This window comes from Lissotriton helveticus, chromosome 1_1 (assembly GCF_964261635.1).
Source record: "Lissotriton helveticus chromosome 1_1, aLisHel1.1, whole genome shotgun sequence".
Classification (NCBI taxonomy): domain Eukaryota; kingdom Metazoa; phylum Chordata; class Amphibia; order Caudata; family Salamandridae; genus Lissotriton; species Lissotriton helveticus.
The window spans coordinates 279,896,243-279,913,934 of NC_136057.1; the positions used below are offsets into that span (position 1 = coordinate 279,896,243).

General features: G+C 43.0%; 1 protein-coding gene across 1 annotated transcript in view; it reads left to right on the forward strand.

Annotated features, from left to right (window-relative positions):
• Window positions 1–17,692, forward strand: part of LOC144769367 (uncharacterized) — a 235,124-nt gene that overhangs the window by 180,661 nt on the left and 36,771 nt on the right. Inside the window, exon 12 of the mRNA XM_078653424.1 lies at window positions 3,638–3,704. Within this exon, the coding sequence (XP_078509550.1) occupies window positions 3,638–3,704 (67 nt within the window). The remainder of the gene's footprint in view (window positions 1–3,637; window positions 3,705–17,692) is intronic.

The following is a 17,692-nucleotide window of genomic DNA, read 5'->3' on the forward strand; positions in this document are numbered from 1 at the left end:
CCTGTTTACATTCTAGTATATTATTTCAAGGACCAATGTCCCCTCATCCTCTGTGCTCATGTTTTTTGAAAGGCTGCTTCTGTTTGGTGCTCTTCTACTACGCTGACTTGAGGACTCAAATCTTTTTGTAATTTTTTCCCAATGCTCCCCAACACATGTGCTCTTCCCCACTCCCCCCGGAACCTCCCAATCGTGAAACTAGGACTATCCACAGCCTTGAACTCATCCCTGAGGGAGTGTTGATTGCTCATTTTCCTTGCTCATTTATTTTTCCGAAGTTCCCCCCTTCTTTGCCTTTACTATAAGATTGTGTACATCTTCAGGATCAAAAAAATTGTGCACTTTTTGCCACATAACCTTCAGGATAGCGGGAAACCATTGTTGAACATTAGCCTCCAGCCCTCTCAATTATTCTATTCTGTTTCCAAACTACCACTGCCTGTCAGCAGTCTCCGTAGAGATATCCGATCTGATTTTAAAGGTGGTCCCCAATGCTTGCAGTGATTTTTCCTTCAGAGCTAAGCTTAACAGTTTCTTTTTTACAGTATAGGATAGAAAATTCACCAAAATCTTCGGGGGTTTTAGCGCCGGGGTGCAATTTAAAGGGGTTTCTATGCATATGCTGGATTTCACCCTCAAGGATAACAAGACCATCTTCCTGTGGAAAGGCACTTCTCAGCGGTTTTATCACACAAGATTTGATATCTGTCGCTTCTGCACCTTCCTCCTGACATTGTTCTCCAACTTTTCTGATTTCCCAGACAGCATCTTCTCTCATTATTTCAAGCGTACTACTTCTTGAGCGTTTTCTTGGACTGCTATCTGGAGTCATTGAATCCCACATTCTAAATCTCGTGCACGTTGTACTAGACTCTCAATCTTTGCTTCCAAACTGGAGCAGGTCGCCTGGATCTCCTTTTGGTGCGACTCAGAAATCGAGAAACGCTCTTTAATTTCCTGTGCTAGTTGGCCTAACATTCCCTGCACTAAGTCCAACCCCTTACATTCGCCATTACCATACTCTCCAGTTAATGGAGCCCTGCCTGAGATATTAGTCTGGTCAGCCGTAACTCCTCCTGTATCAGCGTTTAACTCCTCTATTGCTAAGTAGGAGAATGAATTTTTCATGAAGACTGCGTATGTACTGAAACCCCACCTTGTTCCCCCTCCTCCACATTCATTATCCCTACCCGGTTCGAATGATTCTTCAGGACCTAACTAGCCCCACTTCTTTCCTCACACTTCTCTTAGGTCTGACCTGACCTTGAAGAGGGATTTTAGCAAGGGGGTAATTTAGTGGAGTTTGGTGGCTAGAAAGTCCTGCTTCTCCTTTGATTTAGCAGTAGTTTCTGCTCTGATTGATGTGGAATTTATGGCAGAATTATTAGTCATGCGAATACTGCTTTGAGGTTTTATGTGTTTAGTGAACACCTTTATTGGTAGGATGGAACTCCTACTTTTTACTGCCCACAAAGAGTTATGGTACCTTAATGTCTATCTTGTGGCACCCTCCTGCTGTTCCCTCCCCCATGGCTGCTCTTGTCCATCCTGAATGCTTATGTTCCCTGTGTTTGTTCTGTTGACACAGCTGGTTATCTAAATTGCTATCTGGCTGGGGGCAAGTTACCTTAGTAAACTTACCCTCAGTCCTATTGCGCTCCGTCTACATTAGAGCATGCTTGCAAACACACAGTCTCCTACTGCTAATCCTACTTATCCTAGAAGATGCAGCACCCTCTTTCTAGGCTCCCCAGGCGTAGCACCTCCTCTATGCCACATTGGCATGTGCTGACTACACCAATGCTGCCACCAATGACTTCACAGTGGGAGAACACTCTATGCAGCAAATGCTGCCGAAGCTGAGGCGCCGCAATGTACCAACACGCCGTTCCTCGCGATACCATCCAGTAGCCACCCAGTACCCTGTTGCTGCTGTTCAAGACAAAGAGGGCGAACTACCACCTCAGCACCTCACACGTAAGCTGAGCATCGCGTCTAGATTGTGTCCAACCTCTTCCTCCGGGTCTCTCCCAACCGGCCCCTCAGCCGACCGCCATGTTCCCTCCACACAGGGTATGGTTAATGTTGAGTATGAAGTCATTCACATTGTGTGATTGTATGTTGAGGAATAAAGACGTATTTGACTACAGCTCCAGTGTGGCATATTTTCTGCCGCACGATCCAGGGCTGAGAAAGACACAACAATTTGCAAGTTATGAAGTGATTAATTTTACAGCATACCTTTTTTTTTTTTGTATTTATACTTGATTAATTTCCTAATAAAATGTGGTTTCCTAAATGGTCAGAGACCCATTGAGTGGGCTTTCGTGGAAAACCAGAAATCTGCACACCCCTGGTTAACAACTGCAGCTCCAGAGATATGTACACGTTACAATTGTTACCCCATCATCCTCATTGGTAAAGGTGACCTCTTGCACATTATGTCCAATTCTTGAGGCCACATCTGGAGTATTTTGTGTCCAGTTATGGAGGACCCCTCTGGAGCCTTGTCTTGTGCTCTAGGGAAAGCATCCTGGGTGTTGAAATAAAATGTCAACAATTGAAGCTGCTTATTTGTGAGTAACCTCTGCACCCCTACATTAGAGCCACCAGGGTTCTCTGAGAAAGGTTTAGCAGTGTGACTTGAACAGATGAGTTGGCCCAGTAGTACTTCTGAAGAACAGTGCAGCAGACAAAACTCTACTTTTCAACAGTGAACCATCCCAGGAGGTGTTCATGTCAATCCCAGCACATGTCTGGACGCCAGATGTCAACGGTGCGTAATTTGTAAAAACATAAGTTCCAGGGCCCTCGTCAGGAGGATACAGCAGCTTGGCGGCGTGCATCACCCATTGCCCCTGCTAGTGCTGCTAATGACAAGTGACAGTTCATACTATTCTAGTCCCCCAAAATCTATGAAATAGCTTTGGCAGCAGATATTAGTAATTTTTTTAGTATATTAAATTAGTAAACAACTGTTGTTAGGCATACAGCGCCACCATGTGGCAAACACTCATGATTGCCAGTGTTTACAATTAAGTGCCATGGCCGAGCACCGGAAACCGCCGGCTCAAATTAAGCACTGGATCATGTCAACTCCTAAAAACTCACTAGCCTTTTGCATCAACTACGATGGCTAACAAGCTTTGAGTAAAAAACAGGCAAGGTCACTAAGATATTTGAACATTCCTTTGTGTTTCTCTCGCCTTATTTTGCAATTCTTTCCTGAATATTGCCCCTTGCTGTTGTTGCGGCCTCAACCATGTTTGACTATAACTAAAAGTATATTACAGTTTTTGAAAACTACTTATTGTTAATGTAGTTTGCTCATTTTGAATTGTGCTAAAATATTGTTGTACATCCATGCCCTCAACTGGGAGTCGTGTAACCTGGACCACACTAACAACGCAGTGAGATACATGGGTTACCTTTGTGGTGTGTTGGAAGGCCAGTTAGGACATACTTAGCTGATTGCAGTTCCCAGCACATGGCATGAGTGGCTAGGGTATTCTCTAGTCTAAGGCGATGGCTGCGTTGGTCAACATTTCGCTCGTTTCTTTTTGCATCTCAGTTTTTTCCCTTTCTATAATTATTGGCTAAATGAACAATTTCTGTGTTTTTTGTGTCAATCAACCAGTTCGGTGGGCAGACAAATCCCGGAAGAGTGTACCAGACCTTCGGAGGAGTTGGTAGAAACCTGGCAGGTACGCATTTGTGAAGTCTGTACATATGAGCATAACTGTGGCCCATACAGTCCCCAAGAGCCTCCCTTTGAGATAGCAGACCCAGCTCTATGCAGTAATGAGGATGACCAATCATGGCACTGATAATCAATGTGTGACCTAAGACAAAATAATACAACAGCAGTCTTGGTAAATTAAAAAAGTCAACTTTGGGTTCTCCTCCTTACATATCAGATGAAAAGGGCATACGGTATTGATAATATAGCATCTAGAATGCTTTATTTAAAAAAACCATAACAAAGATTTTTCATTTAATTCCATTTGCACTACTAAAGATAGTAATCATTGCTTTGATCCTTTCTCGTATTGACTAATGTAACTACTGTATTTACATTTACAAACGGGATTGTGAAGCAAATTACAAACTCTGCAAAACTCAGCTGCCAAAATGTTGTTAAACCTCCCTAAATTTCATTCTGCATCTCGGGCTCTTAATGAACTACATTGGCTCCCTGCGAAAAAATGCCCTATTTTTAAAGCGCTTTGCATAGCATTTAAATCCCTGAATGGGAGAGGTCCAGACCACCTAAAGAGGAACTTTAGGTGGTACAGAGTTCTGCATTCCAGTACCATCAGGAGTCTGGCGGTCCCCTCTCACAAGTTTGTTTCCTGGGGATGTGGCAGGTTTATTAGAGGCACCTGGAACACTCTTCCTCACAGCATCAAATCTGCCTCAGTCTTTTGATTTTTAGGCATTCCCTAAAGTCGTGGCTATATAACAATTAATCAGGGCTTTACTCAGTGTCATAGGTTAGTGCCAAGACAACTCCGAACATATGATCGCTTTACAAAACATCAAATCAAATCTATGAGATAAAGATGATGGGCAAGATGCAGGTGGATGGGAAAAATGATGAACTCTCCAATTGTTGCGAGCCCACTTTTGAGGTTGGGAAAGTTCTAGTAAGTTCGACTCCACTGGAAGTGTTTTTCAAATTGTACCGTAACTGGCAAGTATGGATGGCATCACCTCCCTGGGTGTTTCCAGATAGAACTAGTTTGTGGCAGGGTTGTTGGCTGTCAAGTGTCATCTAAGTGGCCCAGACATCTCTACCATGGAGTTGGCTGGACACATGCCAGTGGTTAAGCCTAGTGAACTGGTTGCTAAACCTCATATCAGGAGTGTGGAAAGCAAAGAGAAATCAACCCACTTTAATGGCGAGCCGCCCATTTCTATGCAGCACCAAAGCCGAGTATAAATGCCTTTTCCTTGTAGTACACGTATTTCTGAGAAACAGAAGCCACAATCGGAGTTTGCTCATGATGCGTCTGGACAGATAAACCATGTTAGTTCTGACTTGAATTCACTATTGTCTCTTTTTAATTTATTTATATTTATAGACTTCTATAGAGCGCGAACTAGACCCGAAGATATCGGGTATCAGAGCACTTTACATGAGCACCAGTTGCGTTACAGAAGGACACATTCATTTTTGTTGGGCACGGGGAGATTAAGTGATTTGCTCAGAAGCACAGGAGGTTGAGCGTCGTTGCCATGACTTGAACCCGGTTCCCCGGCTTCGAGGTTGACTGCTCTAGCCGTAAAGCTACATCCTATGCTGGACTTAATATCTGGTGTGGTTACTCATTGTAATTAGTACAAGTGTTTAAATCCTAGAAGACTGTACTGCTTCTTGTCCTGGTCGGTAGTGTCATTACTGTGTGTGTGTTGGAGCCTGATTCAACAAGGTCAGTTCTCCAGATTGAGTCTTGATGAAGGAGTGTACGCGCCAATCATCCACTTTAATGATTCTGTATTTTGTGACTGTTCTGTGCACAATCACTGTTGCTACAAGAGAACTGGATTTAAGGACAGCACTAACAATTCATCACCAACCATCAACAACACGTGGATTCAGACTCCTGAACTGAAAGAAAGGTTTGCCCCACCTGGTCCATGAAGTGGGAAGGCTTCTTATGACTTGACTGCCTCTGCCATTGCATCCTCAAAGCTAGAAATATGGCATTCCAGGGACAGGTGACTCAAACATTAACCAAACATTCTGGTTGTGTGTGTCTCTGTATATTTCTTTTAGATACAGTTCGAGACAGATGCAGTCTGTCCTGTGGAGCTCTTTCACAGAGGAGTAGTATGTTGTAGAGTCCCAAGAAGAACGTCTAGCTCAGGAGGCAACACGTATGTTTTGGTGCAGGAAAGATAAACAGACATTGGGTAATGCGGCACTGCCTGGTTGCACAGCTGGGCTGCTTCTGCACTGTAGGAGGAGGGGATAGGAGGACACATACTGTATGCAAGGCTTTAAGTGTGCTGAAAAAACTGGGGGTCTCTCAAGGAGGCGTGGCCAATGTAATTAAAGGCATGGCTTGCAAACACGTTAGCTATAAAATCTGTGCTTAGCATAGTGTGCTGCCTGACTTGTAATTGGCTGTTTCTGTCATTGTGTCCAGATATTTGATACAACAAGCAACATCATATCTACAACAAGTCAGGACTATTGGCTTTGTCAAGTGGTTGTTAGATGCATATAGGGTGACCAACCGTCTGTAAATTTCATGGACCGTCCGTTAATTGGAAGTCACGTCGGTTGTCCATGAGGATCCCTCCTACGGACGCATTTTGTCTGTAATTTGGAGGGTGACAGAGGCCTGCACTGCTCACCTCTGAGAAGCCTCAGTATTGTGGGAGCTCCCTGCTGGGGCCACCTCGCATTCCTCTGTTCTCAAGAGCAGCCTCTCCCCAGCCTCTCACAGACTCTGATGGACCCACTGTTCTTCTGTCTGACGGCTGATTGTGGCATACAGAATGACAATGGGCCAGTAAGGGCAATTGAGGCATGTGGTGGGCCTGAGGGCAAGGAAAACAAAATTTAACGCATGAGATGGAAGTAACATTTTTTAATTTCATTTTCAAAGCTTTATTCGACTTTTAGTCATAAAAGCAAGCTTCCTAACCATAGTACAATAAATACTAAGCATAAAAAACAGTTGATTAAAAGCATATTAAACAAGAAAAGTCGAATGCTAATAGAATCTAAAATATGTAGTCATACATTAAAAGACATGTAAAAAAGTTTAAAAAAAAAAACATACATCATTAAAGGAGGCAGTTATTAATACATGTTAGCTACTAAGCTTTAGCAGCGCGTAATCTTATTACCCACGCCCAGGCCAAGAATTTTGCTACGCCTATTGCCAGTAATGTAGAAGAATCAGATGTTAAAATTCTGAGGGCTTGCGAGCAACAGCGAGTGCCCATATTTTTACAAACTGGTTTTAACCATTTTCGACGAGGGGTGACATATAAGGGGCAGACAAAGAACAAATGTGCAATGTCTTCTATTTGATTTTTACAGTGATCACAGTAAGCATCCTGCGATGAAGACCAATTTTGTCTGAAAGCATTCACTGGAAGTGTTCCCACACGAAATTGGAAATATAATTTCCTGTCAAATGGACGTTCGATTAAGTCCCAATATTTTTCATATGATGGAAGTTGTTTAGAATCCAGAAAGCGAGATGACAGGGTAGATTGCAGGCTTTTACGATACAATATAACATATACCGAGTCCCAGTAGATGTCCTTCAGTTGCTTTTTTGTTGGGAATAAGGCAACAACCTTGTTGCCCCACAAATGATCTAGGCCCAATTTCCCTAATGTACCCCGGAGCTCTTTTAGCCAAGTAATACAGTGAAATCGATCAAAATTCACAACATCACGAAAAGCTGAAACATAGTGGCTTAGCTCTGGGGTTACCATTAGGCACCTCCAATACAACAAAGGACGAAGGCGAGCAATATCTTCAATATTTCTCCTGCCTAGTTCCATCTTTAGTGGGATTATAGGGGTACTCTGTGGGGCCCCAACAAGCCCTCGCAAAAATCTATTTTCCGCCCGCCCCAAATTACCTAGGTTCGAAAATCCCCATAGCTCAGACCCATATAAGCATGCACTCAGTACCTTCATGCTATAAATTTCGAGCGCACAGTTAATGGGTCTTGTCAAGGATGTGTTATGTTTAATGGAGACCGCACCTGCTAGCTGATTAAATTTTAGTAATGCCATGTCAGTGTGTGACTTCCATTTCATATCATGTTGGAGAATAATGCCTAGGTAAGTAAAGGCATCTACCCTTTCCAGTGGTTCGCCCTTAAATTTTATTACCCCCTTGAAAGCCGATTGGGAACTTAGACACATAAATTTAGTTTTGCTAGTGTTTAATTCCAAACCACGGCTGTCACAGAAGTCCCCAAAAGCGTCAACCGCTTTCTGTAAACCACTAGGCGTGCGTGATAGCAAAAGCGTATCGTCCGCGAACATTAGTACGGGGACGTGTACACCTGCTACCAATGGGGCATCAGTTGGGGATTTATTTAGGTATTCCACAATTCCGTTTATGTAGATTGAAAAGAGCGTTGGGGCCAGAACACATCCTTGCCTCACCCCCCGTTCAACTGGAAAAGGGGCCGTCCCTTCCCCCTGTTTGCCCCACCTTATTTTTGCAAAATTATTTTCGTGGAGGCGGACAAGTAAAGTAAGGAGCTCTCTGCTAATTCCCACATTGGCTAGTGTTTCCCATAGTTTTTCTCTCGGGACCAGATCAAATGCGGCTTTTAGGTCCACAAAGACTGCATACAAACAGCTATTTCGGAGTGTCACATTTCTCCAGTAAGTGGCTAGGAAATAAAAAACTTGGTCAACACTGCTAGTCAAAGGGCGAAAGCCCGCTTGGAATGGCGACAATATATTTTGGTCTTCGATCCACTGCTGTAATTTATTCTGGACCAATCGACCCATTAATTTCTGTGCGGTGTCAATTAAGCTAATGGGTCTATAATTTTTTGCCTTTGTTATATCCCCCTTTTTGAATATAGGGATAATTTCAGCCCCTTTCCACGAGGCAGGAACTTCTCCACCCATTGCTATTGCATTGGCCAACCAAGTAAAGTATGTGCACCAAGATGGCCGATCTGATAAAAAAACATCTGCTGGGATGCCATCCATGCCTGGTGCTTTTCCGCATGACACGCAGTCGAATGCCAGGCTAACCTCCTTTTCAGTAAATATTTGATCTTTATAAAAAACAGTTTCAGGGAGAGATATGGCTGCATATTTCAGGTTTCTGGCATACTGGGGTTGGAAAAAATCATTCCATCCTTCCTGAGACACATGGTTTTGTGGTTGAGCTGCTACCCCACCTCTATTCCATTTAACCAAGGCCCAAAACCGCTTTGAATCTTTGTTAGTACAGGCCTGTTTTAGCTCGCTCCAACCCTCCTTGTCCCAGCGCCTCTTAGATTGCTTTTGTGTCTGCCTATAGACATCTCTATATATTATAAGTCTTTGTGATATGGTGCATGTCAGTGCTTGGCGAACCCATATCAGCAGTCCTCCAGAGGGACGTCCCTTCTCTCCTCTAACTGCAGGTTTATAGAAGTTTAAGTACCCCATACGAAATACAGGGTTAATTGACCAAGTTTCTTGCATCATGACTATGTCATGTCTGTCAATATAGTTCCCCCATTCGGGAGTTAAAAGTTTACTGGCTATTCCTGCTACATTCCAAGATATAAAAGTCAATGGTCGTTCTCCTGGAGTTGGACCAAGTGTTAGTGTCACCTCCGTACGTTCCCTAGGGTCCTTAATTAACAGTTCCCCTTGCTCAAGCCTTATATCCTCTCCAACTATTTGGCTATTGTCAGTTGAGCCATCTAGCCCAATTATAGGTGTATTGCTGTTTATATTTGTAGGGGCCTTATGATCTAGTGTTCTATTTTTTAAATGTTGATATAGTGGGTTATCTAGTTGGCACATTAGATTAGTCGACTGATGTTTCACCATTTGTCCTTTGTCTGTTGTGAGTCAATCGCACTCATTCAGATTGGATAGTGGTGAAAATCTATTATCTAGATTTAATCCCCATACATTTGATGGACCCTCCCTTGTTCTTCTACCGGCCAATGTTGACCATTTGGTTCGCAGAACACTCGGTTTTGTAGCCAAGCCTTTCCTATTGTAGAAGAAATCCAGAGAGAGTGGAATTAGTCCTGCCGTTCTCCGTTGAGGAGGAAATAGATTGTTAAGGATTTCCGGCAACACTTCGGGACTTTTAAGATTCACGACTACACAATCCCCAGGAAATTTCTTGTTCCCACTCCCTATCCATTTTACCCGTTTTGCAGTTAGCAGATCTTCTGCCAGCTTGTGTTTACCCCCGGGACCCATATGCATGTTGTTACTTAGCCATTGTAATGCCTTATTTAGTAATGAATCAGGGTGTTCTATCTGGCCTGTATTAAGGGGGGGGACATTGGTGAGTACCAAGATAAGGGGTGAGGCTTCTACAATTAGCTCCACAGAATTATTTTCCAGATTGAATCCCTGGAGTGTACAGTCCCCGACAGAATATGTGGGGACAGCACCAGGGAGATTGATTTGTTCTGGGCCTGACTTCTGATTTCCATGGTGAGTTTGTGGCGGGTCTTCTACACCCAGATTTACAATTTCTAATGAAGGTTTTTCGACAAGTTTTTCTTTGAGGGTTGTCGGTAACTCCTTCACTCTATCATGTGTTATTTTTAAATTAGCCTCCATTTTATTTATTTTAGCCGTGAGATGGTCAATTTTTGACATTAAGGGTTTTACTAGTTGGCTTAACTTAATATCCAGCATGCCCATAATTTTTCCTAATAGACCATCATCCCACCCATGTCTCACATCTCCTTCACCCACATTCCCATCTACGATATTCTTATGAGGCGGGGTGGCTGGCCTTTTCCTACTTGATCTTAGCCCCTCCCTTTTTGAGGCAGCCTTAGAAGTGTCTTTTGTTACTCTCGGGCCGGAACAGGGGGCGGTGGAGAAATTGAATCTATTACCTCTATATCTGGGGCTGGTTCATGCAAAGAAACATCTAGAGCCCCCGCTATCGCTTCCACATTAGTAACTAGATTTTCCTCAAGTGTCACATTTTGTGAAAACCCCACACCCGGCCCAAGTGGAGCTGGAGATAAGTCAATTGGGGTGTCTAAATAAATTAAGTCCGTTTGTGAGTTTTCGTTTTGGGGCAGAGTCAAGGGGGTACCTAGGCCCAACGAGGACCTTCGTTCATTGTTAATTTTTTCAACAACTTGTACCAGGTAGTTGTCCATGGTATTGGTCGGGGCGATGACATTCTTTGCCTTAGACATTGATAGTGTTCTTTTTAGCCTTTAACCCAATATAGTCAGTATAGTCAGTAAAATGAACAGACTTCGTTACCTTCCTGTGCGGCTTTCTCAAAGGACCTGGTTCAGAGCGGGCAAGTAGAAATGGTAAGGGCCGATTTACTTTAGGACGCGGAAAATGAATCGTATATCCCAATTGTCGAAGTGGTGGCTCTTATCTCTTCTGTGCAATAGATGACAGGGGGTGGCCCGTCCCGTCTCCTTAGGTCCCCTGAGGGCCACAGAGGGCCCGCCCTTTGCCCAGGCTTAGCCCCGGGCGCTCCCGCGACGCGAAGGAAGAGGCTGGATTTAAAGCGCCTCTTGGCGCTTTTTTTCTCGCTGGCGGCTTCCGGACGCGGTGCAGGCTGGAGTCTGTGGTCCTGGCAGCCTGAGCTCTCCCCCTCACAGCAGCCGCAAACGGGAGATGGAAGCGTGCTGCGGCGGCGGGAGGAGAGCGAGAGTAGAGCAGTACAGGTAGGTGCAACTCAGTCAGAAGGTCTGCTTCACAAAAGGCAGTGTCGGCGTTTGCAAGGAGCCCCCATTGTCCAGTTACTTTTAAAAACAAGTATATGCAAGCGGTCACACATTTGTATTAGTTAGAGCTTTTGGCATTGAAAATAACAATGTTTACCTAACATCTAATAGAAACTTATTTTGACTTTCACTTCATTTGGGTGTCTATTTACTTATATACTACTGCGCGATCTCCTCTGATGTGTCTGTATAACCTGCCTTTTGCCACAAAGTTTTGACCTGAATTTTAACCTTCTGTCCTGAATTTTTGGCCTGAATGTTGACCTATTGTCCTGAATTTTTACACTCACCGCCCTGAATTTGCACCCATGCGAGTTGGTCACCCTATATGCATATGATAAATAAGCAGCAACTGTGGCTTGTATATAATATTGAAAACTCTTCCATTTAAAGCCCTGGTGACACCACGACAATATTGCTGCTCCTGAGTTTGTAAAAGAGAAGGAAAACCCAGAGAGAAAATGACTCTCTTTAACCCTACAACGCTCCACTGGCATGGCGTCATGCCGTAACTTCTCCACTAGTGATAAGTGAGCAGTGTGAGCAGCGCACATCGATGTGCCCGATGTCACTGCAGTCTGGAAAAAAACGGACCGCGTGTGCCAGGGCACAAAACAGAGCCTGATAGAGACCCGTTTCGAGGCCCCCTTAAAAAAACTGCAGGTGCGCAGCACAGGTGAGACCCGGCCCACTTAAAGCCTTGCATTTATGGTAAAGAAAGACAAGGTGAGTATGCGTGATTGATGGACCATCTTGAAGGCCAAGAGACAGAAACAGACTCTTGAGTTTTACATGTACTTGGTCTTTAAAATGGAAGCCTAAAGATCCAGTTGAGGCAGGGCAGGGTCTGGGTATCAAACAAGTGCATGATTTCGTTCTCCAATCCAGTGGCAACAAGACGCATGTTGGGCAGTGTGGTGGCGACATAGGCTTTCATAAACCCTTCTTCAGTGCAATAATCCCCGGAGCACCGATGTGATGGATGGTTTGTTGCAGAGACAACTCCGCACCACCACTTATGACCACAAGAGGGCACTAAATGGAAACAAACGACTTTGTTAAGTGAGAAAGTGTGGCGCAGACCCCTGAAAATCCTTTCAGCCGATGCTTTGAAATGTAGCACAAAACTAGCTTAAATGAAGCAGCGATCTCAGGTTAACCGAGAGGGAACCCCAGTGCTTAATTAGTGCAGGAGCTTTCAGGTGCTAAGCACCAGCAATTTTTTAACAGGGCCGGAGCTATTGGATTTTTCTCCCCAGTGAGATGAGCCCAATATTTATTAAAAAGAAGTACCTACCTGTCCTGTGGCTTGTGTCATTCTCCTTCCTGCAGGTTGGCCCACCCAGGTCCAGGCATGAGGACTCCATCACGTTAGTGATGTCAGTAGTGCATGCCTGCCTTTCAAGGAGCATTTTCTTTCGCATTGGTTAATTATTACAGTTGAGGGCGGGCTGATGGGTGAGCTGCGGGTAAGGCAGTCAGGGTCCTGGAAAGTTCCCGTCCTGGCAATAACCTTAATACGACATCGTTGAAGTAATAAAAAAGTGTGTTGCTGCTTTCTGTTAACAACTCGCATGCACTGAAATGAAAACCCAGCAGAAACAGGCCATGAAGTATTCCTTTTGACCCGTCATTTGCATTGCATGCTGATGCTCTTGGCCTGGGCCCACCAAAACACATTATTTGCCAGAGATCTAATGGAGGCAGTGCCAAGGAGACTGCAGGTCACAGGTAAGAGAGTAGTAGGTAGTACCACAACAAGTTGCTATTAATTAATCTGGAACAGATTTACTATTGTGTGTCCTCTTCACCAATTTCTTTGCAGCAAATAAATGTATAAGTTAACTGTCAACTCTGCTTTTTCAAGCTCAGCACCTCATGACTCAACTGCCCCTTTCCTCAGCCACACCTGACCTCCCAATTAATGGGTTACCAGAGTAATTTGCCAGTGCCAGTGCTTTTCCGCAGAAGTAAACCGGCATGTTTTTCTTTTATCAGAATCTGCAAATGAAAAAGGGCAGGTTACAGCACTAGTCTGCAGCTGCAGTACATGTTTTAGGCAGAACCCAGTGACACATGTATGGACAGAAGTTCTTGCAGGTTATCTAGGTTTGTGTTTTTAGCGCAAATTGGTTCACTGTGGGACCCCTGGCTCTAGCATCTCCATTCTTTTAGAAACCTTAGATGTAAATCACGCAGTTGAATGATTATCAGACAGGCCTTGTGTGTGAACACTCACAGATATTTTAAATTTGCGCATTTATCTCAAAGGCCCGGACTGTGCCACATTTCATGTGGCAGTTTCCATCTGCGCTTCCCCGCCAACACAAGGCAACATCAAATGAGTAATACACTCTTCAGGCAATTTGCTTGGAGAACCTCCAGGCTCCATGGCTCATGGCGATTGATGGCGTTAAAATGAGATTGACTTTTTCCAAAAACATGGGATAGTTTCTCATTGAAAAATTGTTCTTTTGAGCTTGAAACGAATTAAAACAGCAGAATGTAAACAATGCACGCTATATTATTTGTGTTTTGGCTCAATAAAAAAATACCACTATCACTCTCGCACACACTTTGTGCCCCTTTCACGTAATTTCCACTAGCGCACCCACTGTGATCTTCTGGCTGCCTGGCCACTTCATCATTCGGCAAAGGGATGAATTAGCACTGTTTCTGTTTGAAGTAATTTGTAGCTGCTTAAGTTGGGAATTTCTCAGGAGGCTGGAAGGGAGAGGGTTAGTTTGCTGTTGCCTTGAACATTCATCACCACTTTTTCTCTCAGTTTACCCGATTTGAAGCTTGGAATGGTTAGAGGAGACTGGAATGTTTTGTTTATCATATGCAAAACAAATAGGAGGTACCCCTGATATTTTACAACAGGGAAGGGGGTTGGAACAGTAGAAAAATTAGCAATTCCCTGTCTCGCAAGGCAGCGAATCGCTGGTTTTGGTGCTTATGAAGGTGGTCTGGTTTAAGAAGGATGGAATTCTATACCATTCTCTACAGGGGCAGGTGTACCTACTAGGTGGAGCACTGTCTTACAACTTCATGAACTTACTAACGCATTCAAATATACCAAACTAGAAAAGGATTTTTCATTAAAAATGATCAGGATTTATTTCCTCCCAACTGGGTTACAATCTAACACATAATCACAATTATTAAAAAAAAAAATTAAAAAACCACATAGCATGGTTAAACAATCTTATGTAAAAAAGTCAAAGAATAATAAAACAGTCGAAGCGGCGTTTCGGTGTTTTTTTCTTTTTTCACACCTTCTTCAGGACTTTACAACATTTGACTCCATTATTTCTAGGAATAAATGAAAACGTTTTAGTATTTCTTTTTTACAAGTTCATCAGTCTGCCCTAGTATTGCCACTACTCATTGTTATCCACCTCTAGATCTACCAGACCACTTCATTTGAACAACGTAGAATTTTCTTACATGGGGGAACTCAAACATAAGAGGTCCTATGGCTGACTTCACATTCTGTCTGGCACCATATACCTATAGTTACTGTGTTTAGTTTTTATACATCACTTTCTTTGGTCATGGGATGCACTTTTTGACTAATCTTTTTGAGATAACATATTCATCATACCTGCATTATAAAATTGATGCATTTCAAAATAGTTCCACTCGTATGTACGTGATGCTCAGGTATTTCAATTTCCTTGAGCTATATTAATAATAAACAACAAAAACTCAATTGAGTAACAGGTATAAAAAGATCATGTCTTCAACTATTCAGTTTATGAACAGTTATCAATATTACCTCAAAGTCTAAGCAACTCTGTATTATATATACACGGAGGAGCCACCATCAGTCAGGGCGGAACTTCTTATTGTCTTTAAACCTGGAAGTATATAAATATCCAAGCTGAGATGTATTTCCCTGAAGTCCTTAATTCATTCTTTTGTTAATCAGACAACAGCCGGTTTGGGTGATCCTTATAACTAAAAAGCCAGGTTACCAACCTTGTTGTGTTTTTTGCCGATATGTTATGGACGTCCGCGACAGTTATATGGTACACGGCTCCACTTTCAGGATTTCTTTCATCCACGGTTCAAATATCTATAAGTATATTAAGAGTAACCGTTTAAAAAAAAAAAAAAAATTCACTCTAAGATCACAGTTGTACTACTCCTACATAGATTAGTACTATATTACTATATCATTTTAAGGTTTCTTAATTTGAAAATTTCGGTGGAGGACAACTTATGTCCATGTTATTTGGCATAGTTATCTAAAGATTGTCCCTACTTAATTGGACTAAGGCATTTTCTACGTATATGTCAAACCCCAAATTGGACAAACTCCAGTCTTGTACTTATGATAAAAGCTTCCAAGACTGCTCGTTTTTTAGAGGATATTATATTTAAGGGTTTTACCTATCAGGAACATTTAAACTAAAACAAAAACGGGTCTACTAATTTTAAGCCTCATATTATCTCACCTTGTATTTCAAATATGGCCTCCCTGCTCCTCCGTGTCACCGTCTTCGTGGAAATTCGAAGAGTAATGCTCCTGTTATGGAGCGCCCTTTTTATATCCGGAGTGCCAGGCTCGACCCGGAAGTAATGGGGCTGTTTACAGAAACGCCGTACTAACTCTCATTCTAATGGTTTTAGTATCACCTTAATATTCAGGAAACAAAAGGATTTCACACAGGATCATATGTGGACGTAAAAATTCAGCGTTCATGCGAATCTCCGCTGTTTGTATTAAAAACGGGGATTTTATCGTTTTTAAAGATAATGTGATTGGCCCGCGTGATATTTCTTAACCCTGAATTGGAGTTATGTTTTAACCTCAATCTTTGTTTATTGCGATACAGTGGCAGTATTGTTTGGGATAGATGCTGCTTTTCGGCGGCCGCCATCTTAGAACGGGTACAATCCCATAACATTTTTGGGAGATACGCCCTCATGGTAATAGCGAGTTCCCAACGGCCAATAATTCACATACTCTCCAACTTTTGCTGTGTGTTTATATTCTATTCCTTTGAACATTATTATGAAAATTCAGAATATAGCGGTAATATTCGATCTTGACGCCGCATGGCTAGCGGCCGCCATATTGGAACGGGTACAATACAATACCTTGTCTAGGGGAACTGCACGCATCATACAGACAGAATGTGAAGTCAGCCATAGGACCTCTTATGTTTGAGTTCCCCCATGTAAGAAAATTCTACGTTGTTCAAATGAAGTGGTCTGGTAGATCTAGAGGTGGATAACAATGAGTAGTGGCAATACTAGGGCAGACTGATGAACTTGTAAAAAAGAAATACTAAAACTTTTTCATTTATTCCTAGAAATAATGGAGTCAAATGTTGTAAAGTCCTGAAGAAGGTGTGAAAAAAACACCGAAACGCTGCGTCGACTGTTTTATTATTCTTTGACTTTTTTACATAAGATTGTTTAACCATGCTATGTGGTTTTAAAAAATTTTTTTTTAATGTTTTGTTTATCTCCATATGGAGTAATGCTAAACATAACCGGATATTGCGTGGCGATAAACCACTTAAAGGACCTTATTAAGTAGGAAATTAAATATGAACAACAATTGCAAAAAGAGCTCAACTGCAACTTTTGTCTATGAAGTATTGGTGTGGCTCACCTAAAAATCATGGATTGCATAAATATTATATATAATACCACAATGAATCTTGTCTTGTTCTCTGTGGTAGGGCCAAGGCTGCTGCTGTATTTAGGGTGCAGCGGTTGCAAGACATTAAGTTATGATCGGATATCGCGACTGTGAGCCTGCATTCTTACAAATGCATTGCATTGATTGATGCTTCTGTTTTTGAGGGTCAGGTCTGGTTGCAGCTAGGGAGAAGGGGTGGGGTAGTCGGGTGTGAATAAGTGACATTCCAGAATAAGCATCATCAGAAAGGAACAGCAGGGCTTTAATTTCAGAGTTTACCTGGGTTAGCTTGCTGCAGCACTGGACTCCAGACAGGAGCCCTGTCCTTCGCATGGCTCTCTACCCACTGCCGAGCACCTGCATGGGTTCTGCAAGTCAGATCCTGTCAGACTGTGTATACAGGGGCTAATGGGGTCTTGATAGGCTTCCTGTTGGCTAGGGATGTGGAGGTGAGATGTCTTCCACCTCTCTGGTTGGATGTGTGGTGTTTTCAGACTTACACCCCTGTTAGTGACCGGCACCTCCTCAGGATCTTGCTGTGCCACAGCTTGGCCCACCTGTGCTTCGATGACATGTGGCTAGCGACTGACCC